At 39.5% G+C, this 16,267-nt stretch overlaps 1 protein-coding gene across 1 annotated transcript in view; it reads left to right on the top strand.

The window, feature by feature from the left end:
• Positions 1–15,703, top strand: part of prlra (prolactin receptor a) — a 19,936-nt gene extending 4,233 nt beyond the window's left edge. Inside the window, exons 2-9 of the mRNA XM_053477888.1 lie at positions 2,556–2,640; positions 3,330–3,462; positions 3,997–4,166; positions 5,721–5,893; positions 6,696–6,837; positions 8,273–8,369; positions 8,490–8,559; positions 12,694–15,703. Of these exons, the coding sequence (XP_053333863.1) occupies positions 2,577–2,640; positions 3,330–3,462; positions 3,997–4,166; positions 5,721–5,893; positions 6,696–6,837; positions 8,273–8,369; positions 8,490–8,559; positions 12,694–13,602 (1,758 nt within the window). The 5' untranslated portion in view covers positions 2,556–2,576 and the 3' untranslated portion in view covers positions 13,603–15,703. The remainder of the gene's footprint in view (positions 1–2,555; positions 2,641–3,329; positions 3,463–3,996; positions 4,167–5,720; positions 5,894–6,695; positions 6,838–8,272; positions 8,370–8,489; positions 8,560–12,693) is intronic.
• Positions 15,704–16,267: the final 564 nt, after the last annotated feature.

Here is a 16,267-nt window from a genome sequence, read left to right as displayed (position 1 = left end):
TACGCGGCCGGTGTTAACCTCTGGTATTCTGTACAATCCTTTTTTAAAAAGTTTTTAAAAAATTACTTTATACATAAATTTCTTGAACATACCAAGTAAAGCAGCGGACAAATGTAAGAATTTACAGAAAATTTCTTTCATTTCTTTTAAAAAACACTTTAAAGCAAAAGAACTAAATTTTCCAGAGTTGGAATATTTGAGCTAACATTATTTTATAGTTAGAAGGTTATGAGCAGAAGTAAAATGTAAACTGAAATGCTCACCTTAAAATCTGCAGGAAAGGCAAGTCACGCAGTTACACATAATAGTCAGCAGGTGGCGACATTCACGCTACAAATACATCATGCCTAGATGTAGATGTAGTAAAAGTACAGATATTTGCTGTAGATTTGAGTGGAGTACAGGTGTAAAGTAGTTGCTAGTAATTTACTACTCAAATAAAGTTACAGAAACATGAAATAAGGACTTTATTCAGAGCTGCTGCTACAACGTTAACTGCTGACGTCAAAGCAAGCATGCTAGCGTGTGCCAGTCTGTTACAGATGCATTTTAAACAGCTGGTTGGTCGGGGACAGGATCCGGGCCGAGCCGATCCATGAGACGCTGGGTGCGATGCTCTATATTTCCACAAGGGGGAGCAGTGACGTCTTCAGTTAACTGCAGTTCCAAGTCGACTGCATTCACCTAGAACATGAGGTCCAGTCATTTCCGCTTCTCTGAATGACGTGCGGTGACATGACGCAAGCATGGAAAAAGAACGTGCTGGAAATGTGTTCCTCCGGTGATCATCACTTTATCACAACGTTCACGTGAGAATATTTTGTACTAGATCCAAAATGACCAAACGTCTAAAACGTTTAAGATCACAGGGATCACCTCACATACACACGTATGAAGTCTCGCTCGCATGAACACGTGTATTACTGTCACGCTTATACTGTCCATTACACACCATCATATTAATTATTTATTATTATTATTAATCAATAAATTCTATTATATTAGTAGTAGACCAAGAATTCTTAAATTATCTAACAATTTTTCACTTGAAACCTTTTTTTTTTTAAAACATTATGTATGAACATGAAAACTAATAAATTGTATTTTTTTAAGTAATTACTACTTTAATAAAACATTATAAGTCTAGTTATTATCCGTCCCTTTTTAATGTTTATGGAATATGGATTAATACTGGACAGACTTTTATTTAACCTGAAATGGAAACTTCTTTAATTCATAAAATAAAACAAGCCAAGCATTAAGATTCTGAATTTCTTTTTCCTTTTAAAAGCTAAAACAACAAACTTGTCCTCAGTGTTTTATTTCCGCCCCCTAATTAAGTGTGATGTGGATTAGAAACTGAGTCTTGCAGTTGATATGGAACGCGAAGAGTCAGCAGTTACGATTTTATCTGAAAACTGGAAAACTGTTTTGATGATGATGATGATGATGATGATGATGTAATGATGATGCTCGTTGCATCCCACGTGAATAGGTTTTTCTAAACGTCTCATGAATTGTGGCGCTTTTCGATCTCGTGAGAAAATCAGAACGATACGTGACCTTGTGACGCCTTTTACAGGCCTGCGTAAAAACAGGAGAAAACTCTCGGCTGTCGGCAATGAAACATTCAAACTTTGACAAACATTGACTTTGATCTTCCTCGTACAGTAAAAGCGTTCGGGTGGGAATTGAACAATAAGCTGCAGATTTATAGAGTTACACAGTGACCGAGCTGCAGGAGCCCCGCCCTCTGACCTCATCGCTTACAAATAAAACATAAAAACACTTTTAAAGCATAAGGGATAAAACACTCTTATGGTCTTACAGGAAATAATCCAGGACACAGTTACAGTTCACAGCACCACACAGTTGTGTTTTATTCCCCTTCTAGACAAGGCAGAGAGTTCTCACATTAACCCCTCGACATCGCTTCGAATTACTGAGCGATTTAATAACATTTCAGACATTTTAATTATTCCAAGAAATAATTATTGTGATTTTTATGTTGCGAATCGAGTTCAGTGAAGTTACTGTATATCTCTGTCTGTGAAATTTGTGCATTTTTCTTGTTATCTCTTTTTTTTAAGATTTAAAGATTGTATATTTTTATTTTGGCATTTCTATGTTATAAATGTGATTATATATAATTACTGAGTGAGGACACAAAAAATCACATGTACCATTCTTGAATTTTTTTTTTTATTAATGTTGTATTTAAATGAGCTCTATGTAAAGGCATGTGGCTCCTCAATACAAAAGTACAAAGATAAAAAAACAAAAGCAAAACTTTAGGCACCCCACAGAAGTTACCAAACAGAGTTCTTCACCTGATTAAAGGGTTAAATCTTTCTAGGTACATTTACTGTTTTGGCTCGTCCTCGAGACGAGGCAGTTCCTCTTTCTCTAGCCCCGAGCTAAAGAGTCGTTCCTTTACCTGTCTTTTCTCTCTCTCTTTTCTCTCTCTCTCTCACATGAAGTTAAAACTCAGATACGGAGAAAGCGTCAGTTTAACGCGCCTCTCTCTCTCTGATCTTCTTCTTCCTTTGCCTTAGTTTCTGCAGAAATCCTTTTCCATGATGAGGCTCGAACCCGGGCTGATCCTGGTTTTCCTTCTCATCTTCCCGTCACTGTCTGCTGGTACGTACCGAAATGAAGATCTGTTATCATTTAAAGAAATTTTTAAAAATAATAATAAAAAATGAAGAAGTGTTATAATAAGTGTAATAATAAAAAAAGAGTTAAGTGTTAAAATGAAATAAAAGATTATATTTACTTTTTTTACGATTATCTTGATTCACTCTACGCTGAGATTCCACTATTTTATTTTATTTAAAAAATCACAGTATAAAAATATTTTAACATATATATCTTTTTCTTCTTTCTCCTCCTCTTGCTGTTTTCTATTTCTTTTCCTTTCTCCTGTGTTTTTATTCTTCCCACTCTTTTTTGACCTCCTCCTCTTTTTTACCATCCCTCCCTTATCTCCTTTCTCTTTCTTTTTTCCCCTAAATCTGTTTTTTTCCTTAAATGTTCTGCCTTTTCTTTCTTTGTGTTCTCTCCTATATCTTCTCTTCTTTGTTTTTTTTCTAACCCATCTATCCTCTTCTGCCTCACCCTCCTCCTCCTCCTCCTCCTCCTGATTTTCCGACTTCTTCCTTCTTCTCCTCCATCTCCATCCGTCTTCTCTTTTTCTCCTTCCCTTCTAAATCATCTACCTTTTATTTTAACCTTTTCATTCTATCTCTGTATTTCTTTCTCCTTCACCTCCATCATCTCTTTCTCTTCTTCCTCACGACCCCCCCCCCTCCACTCCTCCTCCTCTGTAGGTCTCCGTGCTCCTGATCAACCCCGCCTGACGAGCTGTCGCTCACCCGAGAGGGAGACGTTCACCTGCTGGTGGGAGCCGGGTGGCAGTGGGGATCTGAACACCACCTACGCCCTCTACTACCGCCTGGAGGGGTGAGGAGATCCCCGTCTTCTACATGACTCGTTTCGACTCCATCACGCTCTCATTCTAATTCAGGGTTTTCAGAGAATCTGTGGAATCGAAGGACATTTATCTTTCCTGTAATGATGGTTTATGCTCCGGGTGTGTTTGTAGAGCAGCGACTGTGTGTGTGTGTCATTATGCTCTCGCCTCCGTACCTCACTGTGGGTCTGGAGATCTCGTATGCAGCACCGTTCAAGTTCCATTATTAAAAATCCATAAAGCTCAGTTTTTGTTCAATTTTTCCCCCAGAAGGTGCAGGAACAGAAACGGTTGTGGTGCAGTGTTCTACTCTTCAGTGTTCTAATGTGTAAATGTTGTTTCCGCTGCTTTCAGGTCGTCCCGAGACTCTTTTCACGCTCTTCATTAGCCTGAAATCTTGCATCTGTCCAGAGTTGATTAATCATGACTTCATTAACTTTGTGCATATTTTTATAGCTTTATATTTTCAATATTTATTTATTCTCTATATAAATCTCTCTCTTTCTCCCTGTCTCTCTCTGCAGATCAGAGAAAGTGAACGAGTGTCCGGATTATAAAACAGCAGGACCGAACTCGTGTTTCTTTAATAAGAGCGACACCTCCCTGTGGGTGGATTACAACATCACCGTGGTGGCCACGAACTCCAGGGGCGTGAGTGTTTCCGAGCCGGTCGTGGTGGACGTCGCTAACATCGGTACGTCTTCATCACCTTCAAATTCATCCCTCACAGATACTGTATACAGGAAGTCCCCGACTTTCGGACATTCGAGTAACCAATTTCCGCGGATATCAATGGACCGCGGTCCTACGAACATTGGTAGATGCGAACAAATCGCAGAAGTAGTTCATGTGTATTGTACAAAAAATAGATACTGCAGTGCACCAGATACTAATATTACAATTATATACAATATTTTTAGAGTGTAAGTGGTATATTATATGTTGTATGAGTGTGTGTGTGTACGATAGAAATGAGTCAACCTTACCAGTTTCAGTGAATCAGTCCGGAAGCATGATGATAGAAAATGTCTGTCCTATAAAGCTGTCCTGATGGTGAATAATCTTAATTTTGAAAAATCCAAAATTAAACAACAAAACAGAGTTTACAGTCCAATACAGTGAAAAACTGGAGTCCTCTCGTAAAATTAATTTCCTTAGGCGCGATTACGGTTTTTGGCCACATGATGGCAGTGTGGGGTAATGGGAAGGAGATTTAGTCCAGTGAATTGATATGCTTTACACTGTATATTCGTGTCCAAGACGTAATAAGACTCACTTTGTCTGACTTAAGAACAAATCCGACTTACGAACGTGAGTGTTTAATGAAACTCATTATTATTCTCTCTCTCGTGTATTCTGCTTGTGGTATATTCCGGAAAAACTGCTTGAAATTTTCCATAAACTAAATCCATGTGTTTACCGCCAGCTTCAAAAACTTGCTTCACTAGAAAAACACGTTCTTCGATGGTTAACATTTCCACACAAAAGTACACGGCTGACGTTTAGTAAAGCACTCCGCGGATACGTACGACAGACTGATGACGCCAAACAAGAATGCGTAAATGCACTACTACTACTCTACACGGCGGCTGCGGAGAGACTTTCCGCACACACTCTACAACGTAAATTAACAAAACCAACTAGCTAACTAAGACGCTTAATTAGCTAACTAGTTAATACAACAAATTAAGAGCATAAATTAACAAAACTACTTAGAAAAGACAGCACAAGAACGCTTAAAGTGCAAATGTGCAATCATGAGCAACGACACGACACGATGCAATACTCTGTGATAAACAACAGGAACAAACGTTTTACTCCGACAGGCGGCAAAGTACCCAAAAATACAATTAATAAATGTGTTGTTTATGTAACAGCCTCAGCAGCGACCTCATTTCCCCTCTCGTCTGTTCCAACCACGCAGCGTTCAGCATCACCAGTTACTAATCACCACCTGATCATCTGTCATCATCTGCACCGGTTTCACACTGGCTCAGGACTTAAGTTGTAGTTGATGTTTTTTGGAGGGATCTGGCTTTTAGAATGAGAGACAAAAATTGAGAACCGACAAAGTCAAAACTTTTGCACAGTCTTGTAAATTCTCAGTCCAGTTCTATAAGAGTTATTTTTTTTGTTAAGTTTAATATATTTTTTTAATAATAACTTAATGATAGCTGTTAACCTCTCTCTCTCCCTCTCTCTCTCCCTCTTTTTCTCTCTCTCTCTTTCCCTCCCTCTCTCTCCGCAGTTCAGCCCAACACCCCGGAGAGTGTGACGGTGGAGGTGATGGACGATGGTGAATTTAAAGCTCCGTTCCTGCGTGTGATGTGGGAGAAGCCGCAATCTGCAGACACTCGCTCCGGCTGGATCACGCTCATCTACCAGCTCCGCGTCAAACAGGGCAAAGACGACACCTGGGAGGTGTGTGTGTGTGTGTGTGTGTGTGTCCATCAATGGATAAGAAGTTTACCATCTCATTCTGTTATAAAGGAATAAATGTTGTTAATGGTTTCACAATGGTGACGTCTAAGACGAATGAATTAGTGATGGGAAGTTTGAATCATTTTAGTGACTCGGTTCCTTAAATCTCCTTTAAGGATCTTAGGAATCTTTTTTTGAGTCATTTAGTTCAGTTCGTTTTAAGGACAAATTATAATAAACAGAATAAGCAGCTCACCTCTCATATCTTCTGGTCCGAGTCATTCGTTCTTTTATCATGTGACTCCTATAGACGCTATGCAGTGCAATACACAGGAAACAGAATTGAGCGGTTCTTCTCATGAGTCTTCTAGTCCGAGTCGTTTGTTCTTTAGAATCTGTTGCACTGCAAACAAATGATTCGGACTAGAAGACTCAGAGATAACTAATTAATTCTGTTTCCTGTACATAACATACAAAGGTTTTGTGATGATTTGTGCTTGCCCGCGCAGTAAAATATGATCGAATCCCTCTCTGAGATACTCGTTCTTCTGAGTCATGTTAAAGGCTTTTGTGTATCCGTGCATGCATGCACTTCTCAAACCTCACCTGCTTTTAGAGAAGTCTGTACAGGATGCTAACCTGACGGCTACAGGCATCCGTTACTTAGCGACGTTAGCATTACAGCTCCTGTAAAGTTGATCGACTTTATTTAAAAGAGCATGATAGTGTGTGAGTATGTTTTGGCTGAGATGTTCTTTTACAATCATTGTGTGTGTGTGTGTGTGTGTGTGTGTGTGTGCAGGAGTACGACGCTGGGATGCAGAAATACTACAACGTCTTCAGCCTGCTTTCGGGTAAAGAGTACATGGTGCAGGTTCGCTGTAAACCGAACCACGGCTTCTGGAGCGAGTGGACGAGGCCCGTGTACGTCCAGATGCCTGAGTGTAAGTGGACGTCCTCAGCTCTGTTAATCTCATTAGCATCAAATACCACTGTAGCTCCTAAAACTCAAAGCATTCACATTTAGCATTAGCTGTTATTTTTTCGCAGTAAAAAAAAAAAAAAAAACATATACAGGGCTCAGGACTGTGCAGTATAGAGTAACATCATTTTTTTTTTTAGCACAACCTATTGTTGGCAACATGATCACCTGAATTTTATTTTATTTTAATCGACTATACAAACATGATTAAGCAGAAAAAAAAAAAAAAGTTTCAAATATGCAAAAAGCAAAGAAATAGTAGAGATCCACATGATCAGTTGTGTTTCTGGGTGTTTTCATGACCACAAAACGAATAATAATATTAATATTAATAATAATAATAATAATAATATGCACATTTTAAAAGGTTCTGCATTCTTGCAATGTCATTCCCATATTCCGGTAGTGATAAGATGTACACATTAGAAACATACTGACGTGATGAGCTTTTCTACTGCAGTGATGTCGAAATCATCGTCTCTTATTTCCCATGGACATAAAGATCAACATTTATATTCCCCATGCACACTGTTGCCCCCTCGCCCCCTCCCCCTTTCGCCTCCTCGCCCCCTCGCCCTCTCGCCCCCTCGCCCCCTCACCTCTTCGCCTCCTGCTCCCCGGCAGCAGATGGTCCGATTTTATAAAGACATCTGATCTGATCTTATCTGACATTTAGTTTTGTAAAATCAAGGTTTATTGTTTATTTTTACTCATCACTTACTGAGAAATCTGATGATGTCACTCTGCACCTGCGCAACATCGTTTGCAAAACAGCACACTGATACCATAATAGGACGAAAATGAACGTTTATGTCGCAGCTTGTGTTAAAAGAGTTAATTTACACAAGCAGCAGTTTACTGAAAGATTTCAATCTGGATTAATAACACGGCTCTTCATGTGAAATCTAAAGTGGCCTAAAGTTTCATCCGAATGTCAGTTAGGATCATTTGTATTTAAAAAAGTTACGGACACTACTACAATAAAAGGGCACGAAGCTGGATTTAGCAAATGTGTTTTTTTTTTTATCTTTTTATGTGTTTCTTCAATCTGATAAAATCATAAATGTGTATACATATTTACAAAAAGATTAAACATGGATCGGGAGATAAGAAGTTTTAAGTATTATGAAAATAATGTTTATATGATTCTATCTAAAAATTCACTTATCAGACACTTTTTTGCACCGGTACCATGATTTGGCCGATTGTAAACAATAACTCCAACAATATACAATAAAATGAATAAAGTAAAGAGATATGAAGATATAAATAAAATTGAACATTTTATTTATTTATTTGTTTATTAATTATTATAGTTGTTATTATTATTATTATTATTATTATTATTATTACGTGAATGTTGTTTTTCACATCAGGATTTTATTTCCCGTCCACAGTCCTGGACCACGAGCGCTCGGTGTGGATCCTGGTGGCGGTTTTCTCAGTCTTTGTCCTCCTCGTCCTCATCTGGACCGTGAGCCTTAAGAGGAACAGGTGAGTCTGAGACGCCTCGTTAATTACGTGTGTATAGTCTCAGTAAAGAGGCGTGGCCTCGGACCCAGGTTTAGTTTTTCTTAAACACTGATTTATTGTTTGTATTAATCTTGTGTTTAGTGTGAAACAGTGTCTGCTGCCTCCTGTTCCCGGACCCAAGATCAAAGGATTCGATGAACAGCTGCTCAAAGTAATTAACACATAAACACACACATAAACACATGCACACAAAGGGGGAAACACAGAAAGTCTGTGTGAAAAATAATCCTAATCCAGTAATCCATTGCTCTTCTTATTAATTGTCCTGTTGAGTCATCGATCTGTTGATTTGTTTCGTTAATCAGCTCGTTAACAAACACTTCACGATGTAACTCGGAAACAATGACAGAAACAGAATGAGCTAATTACTGCACGTGCAACTTTTCTCATTAACTCATTTAGATGCTGATGAGACATTCAGAAGTTTCACATGTATATATTTTTTTGATGTCTGTATTTTACAGCATTATGAATCCATGGTCAGAATTATTACAGTATGTACAGTATAATAAAGTTTAGTGAGCATGCTGGTAGAAAATGCTAATTAGGTCAAAATGCTACAACAGACTCAGAATGTACTTTAGTTCAGCAAAAAGATATAAGAGGAAGTGCCTTTATACTGAATATCAGAATAAAACATGGAGGCGGTGGACAGTCCTGAGAAACTTTTCAGATTTACTTTATATTTCCACTTATTCCACCTTAGAATAACAGCTCAGGTAACTTCCGGGTTCTGGGCTCGAATTCCAAGTAGTGTTAAATAAAAAGCTAGTGCACTATGTAGGTACTGCCCCATGCAACCAAACATGCAACTCCAAAACCACCACCAAGTTGCTCCCCTTGATCGAGACCCTTAAACTTCACCTGCTCAGATGTATAATGAGATACCTGGATAAGGTCCATGATAAGGACCTGGTCTGCCAAATGCTAGAAATGTAAATGTAAATGTTGTTCCACACAGCAAGTAGTGCCCTTGATCAGGGGTTAGAGAGGGATTTGGGTTTCGGCCTTGTGTTAGAAGCTAGTTAGCTTTGTTGCTTGTGTTAGCCATGAACAGAACAACACTGTCACAGTGCTGTTAGGCGCTTTTATGAAATAGGTCTCAACCTTTCAGATTATTCAGTCAGAATAAATCCCTGCCGATGTCTCAATCCCAGATTAGATCTAAAGCTATTAGCAACTTTTTAAAAGACAGGAAAACTCCCTCCATCCATCCCTCCATCCATCCATCCCTCTATCTATCTATCTATCTATTTATATATATATATACAGTGGTGTGAAAAACTATTTGCCCCCTTCCTGATTTCTTATTCTTTTGCATGTTTGTCACACTTAAATGTTTCTGCTCATCAAAAACCGTTAACTATTAGTCAAAGATAACATAATTGAACACAAAATGCAGTTTTTAAATGAAGGTTTACGTTATTAAGGGAGAAAAAAAACTCCAAATCTACATGGCCCTGTGTGAAAAAGTGATTGCCCCCCTTGTTAAAAAAATAACTTAACTGTGGTTTATCACATCTGAGTTCAATTTCTGTAGTCACCCCCAGGCCTGATTACTGCCACACCTGTTTCAATCAAGAAATCACTTAAATAGGAGCTATCTGACACAGAGAAGTAGACCAAAAGCACCTCAAAAGCTAGACATCATGCCAAGATCCAAAGAAATTCAGGAACAAATAAGAACAAAAGTAATTGAGATCTATTAGTCTGGTAAAGGTTATAAAGCCATTTCTAAAGCTTTGGGACTCCAGCGAACCACAGTGAGAGCCATTATCCACAAATGGCAAAAACATGGAACAGTGGTGAACCTTCCCAGGAGTGGCCGGCTGACCAAAATTACCCCAAGAGCACAGAGACAACTCATCCGAGAGGCCACAAAAGACCCCAGGACAACATCTAAAGAACTGTGGGCCTCACTTGCCTCAATTAAGGTCAGTGTTCACGACTCCACCATAAGAAAGAGACTGGGCAAAAACGGCCTGCAAGGCGATTAACAAGGCGCAAACCACTTTTAAGCAAAAAGAACATTAAGGCTCGTCTCAATTTTGCTAAAAAACATCTCAATGATTGCCAAGACTTTTGGGAAAACACCTTGTGGGCAGATGAGACAAAAGTTGAACTTTTTGGAAGGTGCGTGTCCCGTTACATCTGGCGTAAAAGTAACACAGCATTTCAGAAAAAGAACACCATACCAACAGTAAAATATGGGGGTGGTAGTGTGATGGTCTGGGGTTGTTTTGCTGCTTCAGGACCTGGAAGGCTTGCTGTGATAGATGGAACCATGAATTCTACTGTCTACCAAAAAATCCTGAAGGAGAATGTCCGGCCATCTGTTCGTCAACTCAAGCTGAAGCGATCTTGGGTGCTGCAGCAGGACAATGACCCAAAACACACCAGCAAATCCACCTCTGAATGGCTGAAGAAAAACAAAATGAAGACTTTGGAGTGGCCTAGTCAAAGTCCTGACCTGAATCCTATTGAGATGTTGTAGCATGACCTTAAAAAGGCGGTTCATGCTAGAAAACCCTCAAATAAAGCTGAATTACAACAATTCTGCAAAGATGAGTGGGCCAAAATTCCTCCAGAGCGCTGTAAAAGACTCCTTGCAAGTTATCGCAAACACTTGATTGCAGTTTTTGCTGCTAAGGGTGACCCAACCAGTTATTAGGTTCAGGGGGCAATTACTTTTTCACACAGGGCCATGTAGGTTTGGATTTTTTTTCTCCCTAAATAATAAAAACCATCATTTAAAAACTGCATTTTGTGTTTACTTGTGTTATCTTTGACTAATAGTTAAATGTGTTTGATGATCAGAAACATTGTGTGTGACAAACATGCAAAAGAATAAGAAATCAGGAAGGGGGCAAATAGTTTTTCACACCACTGTATATATATATATATATATATATATATATATATATATATAAAACCAGGTGATTACCGTTCTTCTACTGTAATTCACCTACAAAAACAAATCTCTAATCAACCTGACGTAGAGGTTTCTCGTCAATCCCGTGTTTACTCTTGGAGGTGTATTTGTCTACTCGTCTTTCTGCAACGGCAAGTTGAGAGAACTGAAGCGTGTCCGTGTCACTGTTAAGAAACATCACTGATGCTCTTAAGGGATTCTGAAGAGCCGAGTGTATGCTCAAAAGTCGATCGCCCCACGCTGTTTCTTTTCTAAACGATGTTTACTCGCTTTCTAAACCTGGCCCGTGTGCTGGACAGATTATTCAGCTTCACGCTGGCAGATGAATCATCATCATCCCTGGTCCTTTATACACCTCCAGCATGTACATCACTGCTTACAAGATTATCCCAGACCAAAAGACTTTATCCGTAGCCGTTTTTAAATGAGATCTCTCCAGCCCTAAGGTTTGCCTTATTGCCCCTTTATTTAGCTTTTTATCAAAGATGGTTTTCGGCATTTTCTTTGACCAATAGTACGAGTACACCAGGGTCTGTGAGTGGTCCGCTAGGGAATCAGATACACATGCATCATGTCGGTTATGAACATGGTGATCATCACAGCGTTTACAAACCGAGACTCTTAGAAATAGCAATCAAGAACTTACTTTCTCTCATATCATATAACGCCTGCATAATTAGCATCGAAGAAACACAAATGGCGTTGATTTAGAAAAGTAGCTTGTCCAGTATAAGAGCCAATCAGAGATGCTGAAAGATTAAAAACAAGCGGGTAATTTTTAGATGTATTAAATTTCCTACGTTTAACAACTGTTTTCCTCATGTGTTAAATACCTGCATAAAAATAGAAACAAAAAGTTATAAGGTTTCCTATCGAAAGTAATGGCGGCAGCTTAGTACTGTCACCTTGCACCCCCTGGGTCGAGGGTTCGAATCCTGCCTCGGGTCTGTGTGTGTGGAGTTTGCATGTTCTCTTCCCGTGCCTGGTTTCCTCTGGGTCTACTGGTTTCTACATGGATGCAGATTAGCGTAATTAGGGTTCCTGAATTGCACCATGCAATGGGTTGGCACCCCATCCTGGATGAACCCTACCCTACCCACACGACCCTACACAGAATACGCACTATACAGTATAGAGAATAGATGGATGGATTGATGGCGCCACTGAATGAACAGAGTGTGTGTGTGTGTGTGTGTGTGTGTGTGTGTGTGTGTGTGTGTGTGATCTTAATCTTGGCATTCACTAATTACCAACATACATTTCATTGTCATTACTACTGGCTGATTACTGACATACATGCTTTTACTACCATAAGTTAATTATTAATCCTCACCCTACCTTTCCTCATGACAGAGTGGGAAATCAGAGGAAATATATAATGCGCTGGTGATCCACAGTTTCCCGCCAACCAACTACGAGGAGCTGCTAGTCGATTATCTGGAGGTTTGCGATGATTATGGATCACAAGACCTGATTTTGGACTCCAAACAGCCGCTCGTGGCATCAGTGAAGTCCACAAGCACCTCCTCTGACAGCGATTCGGGCCGGGGAAGCTGCGACAGCCGAACCCTGCTGATGGACAAAAGTGCAGGTGGAAGGAATGAGGGCGGAGCCAAGCAGGCCGACTGGGTTTCCATAGAGCCTGGCAGAGAAGAAGGAAAAGCCTGGACATGGAATAACATATTCTCGACACATCAGCTACACCCTGAGCACCGCTATTATCAGCAGGTCCATCCACAGCAGGTCCATCCACAGCATCCACAGGACACCAAATCCACCTATCACAACGTTCCTGACATTTCCTGCATCTCCTTATCGGTGCAAATCAGCAAAATTCCCGAAAATCAGCTCGGAGAACTTCTGAACAAACCTCGAGACTGTGACTACGCTCATTCCGGCATCATGGAGGCCGGTGAGCCCCAGCCCAACGGTTCCCAATGCACGGACTACGTAGAGGTGCAGACGGTTGATCAGGAAAACGTCCTCCATGTCCAACCGCTCTCAGACCGCGAGGAGCGAATCCAGGATCCTTCAGACTCTTCATCCGGGGAGAATTACAGTAAGGTGCAAGATGTGATCTCAGACAATCTGCTGCTGCTGCAGAGAGACATGAGAAGCGTTCCGCAGTGTTCCGGGGATCTCCAATGCCACACACTTCAGCAGGAGAACCATCAGACGTGTAAATCAAACACACTCTTGTCCTCGCCGTCCATTTTGCTGGGAGGTAACGGATACGTCGACTCAAGCATGATGATCTCTTAACATCTCCAAGATAAGAGCTTTCAGGGACAAATCGATGGACAGGTAATCTGCTATCCACTTGTGGTTCTGAAAGTTCACCAGAAGTTCTGAGAAGGTATGCCAGATACCTGGGGATAAACGTCTGTACTACAGAACCAAAGCCCATGTTAAACGTTGCAGGCTCTGCTTGGGTGGTGCTTGCGTCGGAAGGAGCGAACTGAACTGGAGTACCAGATTCCAAAGATGTTTCGTAGCGGAGACTTAAGCGTGCAGGCGGCTTAACCGCAATCAGTCAATTGAAGATTTAGTGATGCAACGCTGGACACGAATATTATTGTCCTCTTAGCTGTAAAGTGAGACACTACAGGGTGAGCTGGGATTAAAATTTTTATTATTATTATTATTATTAACACCATTTTTATCTTCACCAGTTGATTGCTGACATTCTCACACGTATTTAGTAATTTAGGATAAAAAGGGACATTTCTGGGATATATGAGCTGATAATGAAGTGGGCGGGGCTTAAAGCCTTCTAAATCTAGATCTAGAAATCAAATCATTTTATTATTATTTTAAAGGATAGAGACAGAATATCAATTAAAAAGGCTACCATGGAGTGTTTCAAGAGGAAGCACATTAAGGGCATGGAGAGGCCCAGTCAGTCTCCAGTCCTCAATCCTGTAACTCTGAGCTGAAACTCCCAGTTGCCAAGCGACAGGCACGAAACCTTTAGAAATTTAGATTTAGAAAAGATCTGTAAAGACCAGTGGAACAAACTCCCTCCTGAGATCAGTGCAAACCAACTAAAGGAGACGTCCTACTTGGTTTCTCCACCCAGTATGAAGTCATGTTCTGCTTGGGGATCAAATACTTATTTCCCCCAATTGAAATGCCACTCAGTTCATAAACTGTGTATCATGTGCTTTTTATGGATTGTTAGTTGATATTCAGTCTCTATGCTTTTATATGAAAAAATTTATAGACCGTTCATTTCTTTTTGTAAGTGGCCAAACTTACAAAATCTGCAGGGGATCAAATGATTATTTTCCCCCACTGTACAGTATTTACAAAGTTCTAAAGTTCCTCGACTTGATTTCATCACCAACGACGCATTTCATGACGTGTTCATTTAATAAAAATAAATCTCATTTTAATATCTGAAATTGTTCTTAATGCGAGCGAACTTTGAACTTGAAAAGATCTGATAACTTTTTAGGGGGTGAAAACTGGAAAAAACACAAATGACTTTCAGACCCACGAACACATGGCACTTACAGTGTCAGGATTCGATCCTGGAGCTTCTTGAGGACTGAATCCAAAGGTCAGGGGTCGCTCTGTGGTTAAAGCATTGGACTACAGTGCGGAAGGTCCCAGGTTCAAATCCCGCGACCACCAGGTTGTTCCTGTGGGGCCCTTGAGCGAGGCCCTTAACCCTCAACTGTTTAGATAACAAGATAAAAATGTAAGTCACTCTGCATCCGGGCGTCGGCCAAATGCTGTAATGTAAATGAACCACTGTAGGTTGGGTTCTAATTGATTGACGGTGATTTGCACTGGATTGTATAATAATGCCTGCTTTTATTTCATTTCTGTTTTAAAGGCTAAGTATCGCTCTTTTATGTCTAATGGCGTTCATTTCTTACAATTATCGTGGGACAGTCATAGTTAAAAATTCCAATAGGTTATTTGATCCGTCTGATTACGTGGGGGTAATGGTTCTCTTAATGCTTCTTATTTAAAAAAAAATCTCTTTACTCAGATAGTCAAACATAGCCTCTGTTTTTAGATCACTGATGTGGACTACTGATGATGTCCTATTTTACTTTGCTTGTGTGTGTGTGTGTGTACTGTACATTTTAGGTCCAAGACTACTTTAGGCATTTGATATGTTGTAAATGCAGTAAGTTTTTGCACAAATCTCCAACAATCGGGTTGATTTATACGTCATAACCATAGCAGAGACTAATGATATGAAAAAAAAGAGATTTTTTCAATAATAAAAGATGTATAGGACTGAAAAAATTAATAAATAAAAAACTGCAAAAAGTGTAGCATTTGCTAAAACATATATATTTTAGTATAAATAAAAAAATCATACTGAAAATAATAAAAAATAAAAGATTGTAAAGGTGTAACATATAATAATAATAATAATAATAATAATAATAATAATAATAAGTATTCCCATTGCTATTATTATTATTATTATTATTAATAATATTAATATTAATAATAATAATAATAATAATAATAATAATAATATTTTTTTTAGAAAAAGATACCATAGTACCCATTAGTACCCATTATAAGTCTCTCATGACATCATTCATGTTATCAATAACTGTATCCTCAGATCCCCCAGACAGCACAGGTTTATATGAGATGGACATTAATTATCTCTGACCATAATGTCTTACTGCGTCGAGAAAATGGAGGTCACTTTGTGATATTTTCGATTCCATCCATCATCCATGTAGGAACCTCTGGACTCCGACTACTGTACTGCGGCCCATGGAGGCCAATGTGACCATTCAATTGATTGCCATTAAAATGACCGTGGTAGGACCTCCAGTCAACATTTACACACACATTCACACACTGCAGGATTTGGCAACGCTAGTTAGCCTAATCTGCATGTCTTTGGACTGTGGGAGGAAACCGGAGTACCCGGAGGAAACCCACCAAG

The sequence above is a fragment of the Clarias gariepinus genome, chromosome 19 (assembly GCF_024256425.1).
Source record: "Clarias gariepinus isolate MV-2021 ecotype Netherlands chromosome 19, CGAR_prim_01v2, whole genome shotgun sequence".
In the NCBI taxonomy this organism is placed as follows: domain Eukaryota; kingdom Metazoa; phylum Chordata; class Actinopteri; order Siluriformes; family Clariidae; genus Clarias; species Clarias gariepinus.
Note: the sequence above shows the minus strand (reverse complement) of the source record. Positions and strands in the feature narration are given on the sequence as shown.